We start from the raw sequence: 13800 nt of genomic DNA, 5'->3' as shown, positions 1-13800 counted from the left end.
TCTGAAAGCTTAAGAGAAAGCAGAGTGTACATACCATTCTGATAGATTTAATAATCAAGAATATGACCTTGTTTTTATTTATTTTTATTTTATTTATATCCCACCTTTATTATGATTCAAAACATACATTATAGTCACGTTTTCTTGCTATCACTTCACTTCACTGCTCAATGATTTGTTGAGACCGGGAAACTTCTATCACACTGAACATAACCCAATTTCACATTATTTTACATTCAGCCAATAAAAATGAAATGGATGTAAATCAAAGAGTGTAGTTTTTGATCTCTTTATCATAGTTATTTTATTATTTTATTAAATTTATATACCGCCCTTTCCCGAAGGACTCAGGGCGATTTACAGGGCATTTAAAACAACCAATACAAAAGTTAAAAACAAATTAAAAAAGATTAAATCATCCCTAGAATTAAAAACCCCAGTTAAAAATTCTCAGCCTGGGCCGGAGAGCTCAAAGAGCCAGGTTTTCAATATATGTTCAATATAGTGTTAAGTTTATCAACATGAAGGACTGTATTTTGCTATCTTTTAATAATAACAAAATTAACAACAAAATAAAATATTGATTCAAAATATGGAGACAAATAACTCAGAAATTTTATTTTTAGGAAATTAAATCAAAGCCACCCTGCAGTTAATTTTTTTTTCTTTTTAATGCAAATGTAGCCTGTTTTAATGAGAGGAAATGTTTCAGTAAAACACTTTATTGCAGTGCTTCTCTATTCCTTCAGTTTGGAAAGACATATATCTATGTTGTGTTTGTTTAGCTACTTGTGTTTGGAAAGTGCCTAGAGCAAATATTCTTGGCAGATTTCACATATATTTAATGAATGTAAACATTTTAAATATTTAAAGATGAAAGCAATACTTCTCTTTTATCTACTTTTTCATCTGTGAGTGTACTATCTATGTATTCTGTACATTTTAGCATATGGAGTATTTTACCACCAAAACTAACAATTTTTACATAAATATGCTGGTTTTAGGTATGATGTGGAGGGCATCAGGTTGCTGATGATACCATATTACTTCAAGCAAATGTTTCTCCTAATTGGGAGGTTTAAATTGAAAGAGTGAATGCATTTCTCTGTCATCAAATATTAAGTGATATACAAGGTTCAAAAAAAGGGGGGGGATGAAACTGAATACTCAGTTAACGAACACTGAGTTTGTATGTAACTATTAAGAAGATAAATTTTGTATAAGGACTCAGTGAAAAGGAATTTAAGATGAATCTCTTAGTGTCATAATATTATGCAAATCTGTTACATATAACTGGTATACTGGTAGCTACACAGTTCTGGTCCTATTCAGGTAGTGTTTAACTTACAACCGGTCATTAAATGACCATTCAAAGTTATAATCATCCCCAAAGCTACTTATGACCTGGTTTTTAATTTCCAATATCCCCTCACTCCATGGTCATGTGATTGTATTTTGAACACTTGGACTGCATTTATAGCCATTTGTGCACTATGGGCACAAATCTTGCATGATTTACAATGTTTTTGTTTTGATTAAGGAACTTCCTTGAACTTTTATAGGGATATGTAGTAGGACAGATGAAGCAACCATTTTTTTCCCTTCCTCCAATACAACCCATTGTAAATGGAATTATTATGGCATCTTTGGGTTGGACCCAACAAGTTTCAAAATATCATTGTGATCTGTTTTAACTTAAACCACTTTTCATTTCTAAATGATCAGTAGCATTTAGACTGAGAATTAAAAAGTAAGGCTTAGGAAATCCTTTCTCTCACAGACTCCAATGAATCAAGCCTCCACGCGTTCACATTGCATTTTCACCGTTCATATCTCAAGCAAAGAACCAGGATCAGCAACCATTCGGCGTTCCAAACTACACTTGGTGGACCTGGCTGGTTCAGAGCGTGTTGGAAAGACTGGAGTTGGAGGCCAGCAACTGACAGAGGCCAAATACATCAATCTGTCTTTACATTATTTGGAACAGGTAAAGTTGATCCAGTTTCCATTTCTTCTATTGTTTTACAATATTCATGTTCTCTTGCACTTGGCATTCGAATCATTGAATTTTGATTTAGACATGGAACACGATGTAGCTACTCTGGGCAAAATGTCTGTGCTGTACTTTAATATATTGTACCATTTGATAGATCTTCTTATTTAGAGATCAGTTTAATAGCACATAAGGAAATGGTATTTTTAGGTACAGGTAGTTCTCACTTAACTACCATTGTTTAGTGACCCTTCAAAGTTACACATGTGATTTTGGGCCAAATGCAATTGGCAGCCAAAAGGGCAGAGTTGGGGAGGGGAAAATAGACAGGAAGGGAGAATGCAGTATGAGACACATATGCTTTATGGCAAAATTAATGATAATCCACCACCAGTGAAGATATTTTCCAAAATAGATGGTCATAATTTCTAAGGGGTTGGCTCTGGGAGGGAAAGGGTTGATCTCAAATATCCCAAGCACAAAAAAATGAATTTCATCAATCTAGCAAGATAATTGCATGACTAATCATGCCGCCTGGGGTCTTCAGTGACTAAAAAATATAACAAAGTTATAGTGTCTCTCATCCTGGTCTTCAAATATGGTGTTAAGATGGATGAAGTCTGGAAGATGCATAATTGTGGAAGTAGATGTGCTGCAGTACTTTCTTCACTGTTGTGCTCTTTTCAGCCTTTTCAGTTCCATTGTCAAACAGAGTGTTATGCTTCCTGAAAACATTCAGCAAGTCAAAGTAAATGAAAACTTTCCTTCACATGAATTTTTTTTGGTCTACTTTTGCTATAAAGCAAGGAAGTGATTGTGCCTAATCATAATTCCCAGCGCTAGAACGGTCTCTCTCTCTCTCTCTCTCTCTCTCTCTCTCTCTCTCTCTCTCTCTCTCTCTCTCTCTCTCTCTCTCTCTCTCTCTCTCTCTCTCTCGTGTGTGTGTGTGTGTGTGTATGTGCAGTTTCTATATTGCTCTTCTTGCAGTATGTTTAGTGAATTGTATGAAAATGCAAAATTTTAATGTATTTTTATAATAATACTTGTCTTAAGTAATCAAAAGCAAGATATCAGAGCTTAATAAGCTTTTCTACTTATTACCTATATTGCAGGTAATCATTGCTTTGTCAGAAAAAAACAGATCTCACATCCCCTACAGAAACTCCATGATGACGTCAGTGCTAAGAGACAGCCTGGGAGGGAATTGCATGACAACAATGATTGCAACACTCTCAATAGAAAAAAGGAACATAGATGTATGTTTTCCCATTTCTCAGTTTGGTTTTATATTAATATAACAATTTTTATGCTCAAAATTCATTGCATAACTGATGCAGTATGATTAAACTCTGACAGTGACATAGCATTCTTAGAATAGTTATTTTTTCTCCATTTTTAAGGATTTGGCTATTAGGAGTGCAGAACTAGACATTAAAAACTAAATTCCTTAGCAACATTGAAGCAGAATAAAATATATTTTAAAGCTAGTTAATAACTTGTTTATACAAATAATAGGTAATGTTGGTATAAACCAGGGGTAGGCAACCTTGGCTCTTTTATGACTCGTGGACTTCAACTCCCAGAATTCCTTAGCCAGCTAGCTCAGGAATTCTGGGAGTTGAAGTCCACGAGTCATAAAAGAGCCAAGGTTGCCTACCCCTGGTATAAACCATATGCTAGTGGATCATTAGCAATTTTTGAAACTAGAGATAGATACATAAAGTTAATGGAATTTAAGATTTTATGAGATCTTTTTAATCACTGCTGATTTATTATAAAATAATTTAGCATCATTCATGCACATAATTATAATTTTAAAATAATGTTTACAGTAACTAAAAATATAATACCAAAAATTGATTTATTGCTGAAAACTGAACCTCATCTACAGGTCCTTTGCTTTTACGTCTTTACTCTTTAGTCATTGAAATCTATAGTATGATCAATTTTGTGTTCTTCATTAGCATCAGTCTATTAATTAGTGAACGCAAAAATAAATGTCATAATAATTTAATTTTATGGAGAAATATGGGAGTGGATAGTTTTGCTAGTTTTGCTTGCAAATGATACATGCCATGTTATCTAATTCAGTCGTCAGATATAATAGACGGAAAGTATTTTTATCAATATATAATTTATTTGGCATTCATTTTTGTTAAAGTATGTTAAGACCATTTTAAAGATTGTTGCTTTGATTCTTACATTGTAGAAAACCTATTTGTTAAGATTTTTTGTTTCCTTTTAGGAATCTATATCAACCTGTAGATTTGCTCAGCGAGTTGCTGTTATTAAGAATGAAGCTGTTCTAAATGAAGAAATTGATCCTGGATTAGTAAGGCTGCTCAGTGACTCTTTATGATAACAGTATATACCATGACAGTGATTTCCATGTAATAATTATTCCTAATATTGTTATTCATTCTGTCTCCTGAATATGGTAGTGGAGACCTATTTGTCACAAGTGATTAAAAATATTGCGTACTTGATGCAACTTACATAGTGTAGTATTAATTAACAATAACTAAATTGTACTATTATTAACAATGACTAAATATTTTCTTAAACATACAGAGTGATCTAATGCATCATATTTTCAATCACTAATATTAAGCAATCAGTTTGATTTTACCTTTTGAAGTTCTGTAGAATAGTTGTATGTAGTGATATATGTAGTGTAGCTATATTTAACTTGAAAGTAAGCTCTTGTATATTCAGTAGAACTTTTTTCCAGATGCATATTGAGAATATTGCCCCCCCAGAGAATAAAGATGGTGAAAACATATTGCCTGTAACTAATCCAGAACTATGTAGCTATGCTATGAATACGAACTCAAAATGCTAAACCAGTAAAGAATTGAATCTCAATTGTCCAGTGTTTACTAGAGTTTACTGGTTTCTTTTCATCCAAATCATAATTCATTTATTTTTCCAAAGCATGCCATTATTTAAGTTCACAGAACTATTTCATTTCTATAAAAGAAAATGAAAAAAGTTTAAATTTCTTTGGGGAAGGGGGAATATAAAAATTAGCAATTTGGTATATATAGAAAAGAACATCATAACTTCTAAATCATACATTCATTGTTAATCGGTTGATCCATTTTATATTTCCAGATGATTATGCGTCTGAAGAAGGAAATACAGGAATTAAAAAATGAATTGGCCATGGTGACTGGAGAACAAAGACTTGAAGAACTCTCAAAAGAAGAGCTGCTAGAGTATTATTTGGCTTTCTTTATGTCATCTAATTCTGAAATATATTTTTTTCATTTGCATAATAAGCATGGACATCCTAGTAGAATTTAATTTCAACTAATACTTCAAATTAAAAGATATTTTATTATTATATTTAATATTATTATATTTCAAAAGAAGCAGTTGAAGATTTAGTACATTTAACTATGCCGAAATAAAACTGAACAAATTAATCTTTATAAATACCATAGCATAGTTATGAAAGTAACAGGTTCTTAGAACGTACAAATTAATTCAGAAATACCCAAAGATAGCAATTTTACTACCTTTCACAAGTTGAAAGATTTCACAAGTTGTTTTTTTATCATGTCAGTTAGATTTTAGTCCTTCATATATCACTAATTCAGTTGGATCAGAAGTAATGAGGCTTATTCAGAAAGACATTTATTTTTGAGATCAAGGATTCCAAAAGAAAACATTTTGAATAGAATATCTTACTTTTCTTGCTACATTTGATCGTAGGGGCTTAAAACAAAGACTTTTTTTTACCAAGCAACCTGAAATATTTCCTATCTGTTCATCAGATACTGAAAAACAATATTATAAAATAGCTTCTTTGCAGGCCATTATTTTTATCTCTTTGACGTTTGCTTCATGTGTTTTGAAGGCTATAGCCGATGGGAGTAGACATACAGTACATATAGTGAACCTTGTACTGTATATGACATGATATCTCAGGGTTCTGTAATAAAAAAGGAGGAGCAGCTATGAATGATTAATAGTTTACACTTAAGTCAAAGTGAGAGCTTCCAAAATTCCTTCACAAATTAGTTAAGTCTAACTTATTGACTGTTTTAAATATAATATTCCTAGTCAGATATTGAAGAACAAAATCCATCACATTAGCCATGTATAAACACTACAGCCAAACAGTTATTCAAGCCAACCCTTAGGTACAAATCTAAAATCTACTAAATTACTTACAAGTAGAGGCAGACTAGAAGAATGGTCTTAGTATAGATAAAGGTCAGTATATCCAACAAAATAATTCAGTCACAGGTTCTGCAAAATCGGCTGAGATGAACATTATTTCCATCAAATATCCTAGTCTCTCATAGTGATACTTTATAAAGTTTTCAGAAAAAAGACCTATTTCCAAATCAATTATGCTCAATATGTTACTGCCTCCTGAGGAGATCATCTCTTCCAGGAAGGCCTACTTGACAGTCTCACAGCCTTCTACAGTGCACATGTTCCTCTCTTGGCCCTACATTAATTTTAGAAATCATCAATATATGCAAGATTATTAAGCAGGATTACTTTCAAGTGCTTAAAGATTTCATTCTATGGACCGTGAATTATAAATAAGTCTAACTGAACAAAATATAACTTTATTTTTGTTAAACATATACTTGGTGTATCATTGGATGGAGTTTATTGGATGGAAGATTGCTATTTTTAAAAATATTCCATTTGATTAAAAAAAGAAAAACACCCCCTTAATTGTGATTTTGGAATATAAGCAGTGGTGGGATTCAGCCGGTTTGCACCACTTCGGCAGAACCGGTAGCTAATTTTTTGTTGCCCAAACCCAGAATGAAATTGCAGAAGCAGCATCCACACAGAGAACCAGTTGTTCACATATTTGAATCCCACCAATGCACATAAGCAGTAAATTTGCTCTATGTGTTGGAACCAGAGTTTGTTTCCTGCAGATAGAAAGGTTCTTTCCATCCATAGGTGACTTTTGATCCAAAGAAAAAATCCCATTGATACAATGAAAAGTGCAGCTATTTTTGTTAACTAACATCCCCACTGTGCTTCCCACTGGCATCCTAAAAGTTTGTTCCAAAGATCTAGAATCCTCAAGAACTGAAACAGCAGGTATACATTTTAAAATACTGCTTTTCCTGCTTCCCATTTTGCTCAAATTCCACTTGCAGAAAGTTCATAGCTGTGATAAACTAGTAGAAATCTGGAGTTTAGTGTTTGTATTTAATTTGTTTTTCTGAAAAGTGATATATTTTCTTCAAAGTAGCTCTTTATTTTCTTTGTTTTATCATGTATATTTAGATTAGATGATCAAGTTAAAGAATTTTTGGAAGATACTGATCCTGAAAGCATTTTGGAAATTGGAGCTGACATGCGGAAGATCAGATACTGTTTCAGCCATTTAAAGGTATGTTGCACTGTGTTTTTAACACATTAACAAATGTAACCTATTTTGATTTATTAGGCAATTTTAAAAGAGAAGAGGAAGTATGTGTTTCTAATTAGAACCTAATTAGTGTGTGTGTGTGTATATATATATATATATATATATATATATATATATGTTTTCGTAGATTCTCGCGGGTGTCTGTATGTGTAGGTCTAGAGTCTCGGGTTTCTTCCCGCGTTCCTTTCATCTTCAGAAAGTTGTGGCGACGTTTCGACGAAATCCCATCCGTCATCATCAGGCCGGAGTATTCCTCCTGCTGCTTTCAGGAGCAATGCGTGGTCTGTCTGTTCCTTTCCTTCCAACTGCCGGTGGGGCTGTGTTCCGACTGGGTGGAGGCGTGGCTGCTTTCTGATTTCACGCCTCCACCCAGTCGGAACACAGCCCCACCGGCAGTTGGAAGGAAAGGAACAGACAGACCACGCATTGCTCCTGAAAGCAGCAGGAGGAATACTCCGGCCTGATGATGATGGATGGGATTTCGTCGAAACGTCGCCACAACTTTCTGAAGATGAAAGGAACGCGGGAAGAAACCCGAGACTCTAGACCTACATATATATATATATATATATATATATATAAGGTAAAGTACCTTTACCTTTATGTATGTATGTATGTATGTTTTCTGAGGTTTTCGCGGGTGTTTGTATGTAGATCTTTGGTCATTCGGGTTTTTCCCCACGTAGAATTGAAGGTATAAGACCAATGTTTCGACGAAATCTCATCCGTCATCCTCATCCGTCATCCTCATATTAAATAAATTACATTTTTCTTGTAGCAATAATGAAATTTACATATTGTAAATGAGAAAAATTAGTATTTTCCATGTGATGTTTGAGTTATTAATATAAGGATATTTTTTTCGTCACATGCTCTTTGCATTGACCTTGTTCTTAATAGTTTTAAAAGATTTCCTGTTATGTATAAAACAGTGAAAGGTGATTTGCTTATTTAATAACTAGTACCTGAAAAAAGCTGGAAACAGTAATTTAAAGAATATGTAAAGTATTTATCCCTAAATTGCTGGGTATTCCTTCTTAAATAAACTATTATTTATTTATTGAGACAGGAACTTTTATCTAAAGCAACTCCATAGTTAGCTTATGTCATACTTTCAGTGGAGGGAATTAAGCTGGTTCACACCACTGCGGCAGAACTGGTAGCTAATTTTTGGTTGATCAGGCCCAGAATGGACTTTCAGAAGCAGCATCCACACAAAGAACCGGCTCTTCACATATTTGAATTCCACTACTACATACTTTATATTCTTGGATATAATTTTATAACTATTCAATTATTTGTAAAGAAGTCCCCCCCATACCAAATAGAAAAAGGCAGTTGGACGGGAATTTCATAGGGAGTTTAATTTATTCTAATTTACATGCCACACTAAACAGAATTTAAAGGATATATTAAGAAAAACAGTAATTTATAACTATTCTCCAATTTGTGGTTGTAGCCTTCTTTAAAGTTTTTGTGTGCTGTTATTTGATTATGAGCCAACAAATCAGTATTGCCACTTAGCATCTACACAGAATACAAGCATACAGCATGTTTTGCAATAAGCTTTTAAATACAAATATAAGTTTTAAAAATTAAGTACTTAACTGAAAATTAATTTGCATATTTGCAAATGTTAAAAGTACTGTTGAGGCCAAATGACATAGTTATTGTTAAAAGAAACCAGTATATCTTGTTTACAGGAAAACAAGTAGAGAAAAATTTAAGTTTAAGAAAGAGGAATTGAATCTTAGAGGAAAGAGAGTCAGAATTTTAGGAAGGATGACTGCATAGCTAACCAAAGGAGATGGTGCATGAAAATTATTCTGATTTGTTTAAAAGAGAGGAGGCTATTAAAACTAGATGATTCATAAGGGAGATCATTATAGTGGCTTGCCATGGTAGCACTACAAATTTGTGAAATCTCCTCCTTACATAAAATGAAAGAATGAATTACTAATTAAAATAACTGTATTGTTTTTTTTTTTTATTGAAAAGTTTTAAAAATACAGTTTTCCTTTAAAAAAACCCCTTCCCCCTCCCTCCTCCCCTCCCTACCTCCCCCCTTCCCCCCCCTCCCCCCCTCCCTCCTCCCCCCCCACCTCCCCCTAACCCCCCTCCCCCCCCGGACTTCCCAGAGCTAAATACAAGGTATATATATATAAAAAGGCAATCATAAACAACCATATACTAACAACTATAAATTCTAAAATCCATCACTCTCTAACTTATATAGGATCAAACAAAACTTAGCATTATTAAATATATATAGAAGACAAAATAAAAAAAGAAAAAAGAAAACGAAAGAAGACTTATTCAAATGCTAGATAAAACTTCTTGACCCTATACTTATTCTGGATAAACTCAATCCATTTTCTCCATTCCATAATATAATGTTCTTGCGAGTAATCTTTCAAATAGGCCGAAATCTTCGCCATCTCTGCCAAGTCGGAAACCTTTAAAATCCACTCTTGTATAGTCGGCAGTTCCTCTTTCTTCCAATATTGACCTATCAAAAGTCTTGCTGCCGTAACTAAATTCAACATCAACTTAGAGTCCACAACTGTAGCGTCAACAATTATTCCCAACAAAAAAAATTGCGGACAAAACTTTATCCTCCGTTTAAAAATCTTCTGCATATTCCACCAGACTTTTATCCAAAAAGCCTTGACCTTTTTACATGTCCACCATATGTGAAAATATGTTGCCTCTTCATCACCACACCTCCAACATTTAGGCTGATAATTCGGATACATACTTGCAAGCTTTTTAGGATCTAGATGCCATCTATAAAACATTTTGTAAAAGTTCTCTCTTAAACTTTGAGCTTGAGTGAATTTTACATTCCTCACCCAGATCTTTTCCCACGTGTCCATTGTAATAACTTCCTGAATGTTTTGGGCCCATTTTATCATACAATCCTTAACAAGCTCTGTTTCTGAATCGATCTCTATCAATGCAAGATATATCCGTTTAATATGTGCTGGTCCTTGATTTCTAATTTGCTTTATCAAATTTTCATCAGTCGTTGCAAATCCATTTTTTTGATCTTCTTTCCACCTGGCCTGTAACTGAATATATTGAAACCAAGTCTGAACAACCTTCTCTTCTCGCAAGAAACTATATGATTTCAAGCACCAAATATTCCTTTCCAAACTTAAAATTTCCTTGTAAGTAGTCTCATCATGTTTGAAACCAGCATGTATATTTTCTATTGCGTGTTTTGGGATTGCCCACAATGGTATCTTGCTGCTTAACTTATGTCTATACTTCTTCCAAACTCTCAGCAATGCCTGTCTTAAAATATGCATCCTAAACACAGTATCTACCTTCTTATCATACAGCAAATATGCATGCCAGCCAAACAACAGATCATGGCCCTCAAGATTTAATAACCTCGATTGTGTCAAATTAATCCAATCACTTATTCCTACTAGTGCAGCAGCTTCATAATATAATTTAAAATTAGGCATTTTAAGGCCACCTCTCTCACGAGTATCCTGCATAATCTTAAGTTTAACTCGTGGCTTTTTCCCTGCCCACACAAATTTATTGATACCACGCTGCCATTCCTCCAAGTTAGAGTCTTTCTTAAGAATCGGTATCATTTGAAATAAGAATAAAAATTTGGGCAGGACATTCATTTTCACTGCTGCAATCCGTCCCAACAAAGACAATTGCAATTTTTCCCAACTCTCCAGTTCTTTTTGAATTTTCCCCCATAACTTTTCATAATTATTTTTATATAGCTTTGTATTAGAGGGCGACAAAATCACCCCCAAATATTTAACCCTTTTAACAATCTCAAATCCAGTTAATCCTTCTAGGAGAGCCTTCTGCGAAACTGTCATATTTCTAGCCAAAATTTTAGTTTTCTGTATATTTACTTTAAATCCAGAAACCTTCCCATATTGTGTTATTATCTCCATCAGGTCCACAACAGAGTTCTCTGGCTGGGTCACTGTAACAACCAGATCATCTGCAAATGCTCTCAATCTGTAATCCTGATCTCCAACTTGTATCCCCTTAATTTTTTCCGAATTCCGAATCTTAACCAATAGTATCTCTAATGTTAATATAAATAACAAGGGCGATAGCGGACAGCCTTGCCTTGTGCCCTTCTCAATATTACATACTGTTGTCAAACTATTGTTAACTATAATTCGGGCAGTTTGTTTTTGGTATAATGCCCTAATCGGTTGTAAAAAATTTTCCCCAAAATCCATTTTGTCTAAAACTTTCAACAAAAATTGCCAGTTCAATTGATCAAAAGCCTTTTCAGCATCTAAAAAGATTAGCGCAGCAGAGATCTGGTTGTGCCTTTCCAAAAACTCTAACACATCAACTATATGTCTCACATTGGTTTTCATTTGTCTTCCACTAATAAACCCCGTTTGGTCCCCATGAATCACCTGTTGCAGAACCCTCATCAGTCTATTAGCCAAAACCTTAGCAAATATCTTATAATCTGTATTTAAAAGCGATATCGGTCTGTAATTTTTAACTAAAGTAGCATCCTGGTCTTCCTTCGGAATCAAAGAGATAAAAGCTGTTCTCCAAGACGGGGGCACCTTTCCCCCCCTCTGGATTGTCTGGAACAGTTCCTTTAACGGTTTTATCATCTCTAATTGTAAGTTTTTATAATAGGCCGCAGTCAAGCCATCAGTGCCTGGTGCTTTATCCACCTTCAGTTCCTTAATAGCTGTAAAAATTTCTTCTTCTGTAATCAGTTGGTTAATCCCCTCTTTTTGTACTTGCATAAGAACCGGGATGCTAGCCTTCTCCAAATACGTATCAATATCTTTTGCATTAATGTCCTCTTTAGTATATAATTTCGAATAAAAATCCACAAAGGCATCCTTAATAAGATTCTGTTGATACACAACCCTTCCTTTATGCTCAATCTTATCTATATTAGATGCCCTTTGTTTTTTCCTCAGTCTATAAGCCAACCATCTGCCTGGCTTATTAGCATTGCAAAAAGTATTATGCCTAGCAAACCGCAGATTGGTCGCCACTTGATCAGCCATTAATTTATCAAATTGTCCTAGTAACAGTCTAATAGCCTCCTTGATCTTCACCTCCTCTGGGTTCAAAATCAAAGCCTTTTCTTTTTCCTTTATTTCATTCTCCAGTTCTTTCCTTCTAGTTTCCACTGCACGTCTATGTCTATTATTCATATATATCAACACCCCTCTCATATAGGCCTTGCTAGCATCCCAAACCATATCCATAGAGGTACCCTTATTCATATTCATCTCAAAAAAATCCTTCATCCGCTGTTTGCATTCTTCCACATTTCTCTGATTTCTAAACAAATTCTCATTTACGCGCCATGAGCGTCTATCTCCTCTTTCCTTATCAATCTCCAACCACACTGGACTGTGATCAGAGATAATTCTTGCGCAGATTTTCACCTTTTTAGTTCTCAAAAGAAGATCATTAGTCAACAAAATAAAATCAATCCTCGAAAAAGATTGGTGTCTATCAGAATAAAATGTATAATCCTTCTCCCGCAAATGTCTCTCACGCCAAATATCTCGCAATTCCAGGTCATCCTTCATTTCAAAAAAAGATTTAGGCAGTCTAGCGTGACTTGGAATGCGTTTAAAGGCTCCAGCCTTATCCAACTGTACATCCATAACTCCATTCCAGTCCCCCATAAAAATAAAGGATTTATAATCCAACTGGGTAAGCTTTGTATGAAGTAAACTAAAAAAGTCAGCTTGTTGTTGATTTGGAGCATATAATCCAACTAAAAGCGTCTTTTTACCTTCAAACAACAGCTCGATCATAACATATCTTCCATGCTTATCTGCTTCGATTAGATCCGCTGTTAAGGCACTTTTAACATAAACAACCACTCCATTTTTCTTATTCTCTGCAGAAGCAACAAATTGCGTACCCAGCCTCGAGTTCAATAAATACTTTTGATCCAAAACTCTAATATGCGTTTCTTGCAGGCATATAACATCTATCTTAAATTGTTTTAAATATTGAAAAACTTTCTTCCTCTTCTGCGGTGAGTTTAGTCCATTAACATTCCAGGTTAAAAATTTAGTTGCCATGTATATCCTCGAGAAGCTCTTGGACCACAGCTTTGATAGGACTGGTTACTTTAGGCCGTGCTCCTCCCACAGCTTGGCTATGAATGCGATGTGAAGAATCTGAAGACTTTTGCTGATCTTGTTCTTTTATTTTCTTTGCTCGTTTTAAAGCAGCACGCGTCACTCTTTGCTCTCTAGGATCATCCAAAGAGATTGTAGCTTGATCTCCTCCAGCACCATTTTCCTCTGTTTCCTCCTCTTGTTGTTCTTCTTCTCCAGATCCCTTTCCAGCTTCCAGGAGCGTTAATGGGGTTGCTTTTAAGACATTATTGTAGAAATCACGTGCT

At 34.5% G+C, this 13800-nt stretch overlaps 1 protein-coding gene across 1 annotated transcript in view; it reads left to right on the top strand.

The window, feature by feature from the left end:
• KIF6 (kinesin family member 6) overlaps positions 1 to 13800 on the top strand; it is a gene marked incomplete at its 5' end in the record, with an annotated part of 130746 nt that overhangs the window by 35875 nt on the left and 81071 nt on the right. The window contains 5 exons of the mRNA XM_081325200.1: positions 1781 to 1987; positions 3106 to 3249; positions 4239 to 4325; positions 5108 to 5211; positions 7262 to 7367. Of these exons, the coding sequence (XP_081181326.1) occupies positions 1781 to 1987; positions 3106 to 3249; positions 4239 to 4325; positions 5108 to 5211; positions 7262 to 7367 (648 nt within the window). The remainder of the gene's footprint in view (positions 1 to 1780; positions 1988 to 3105; positions 3250 to 4238; positions 4326 to 5107; positions 5212 to 7261; positions 7368 to 13800) is intronic.

Source organism: Vipera berus, assembly GCF_964194415.1.
Source record: "Vipera berus genome assembly, chromosome: 1".
NCBI classification, from domain to species: domain Eukaryota; kingdom Metazoa; phylum Chordata; class Lepidosauria; order Squamata; family Viperidae; genus Vipera; species Vipera berus.
This window is presented reverse-complemented; position numbering and strand designations above follow the sequence as displayed.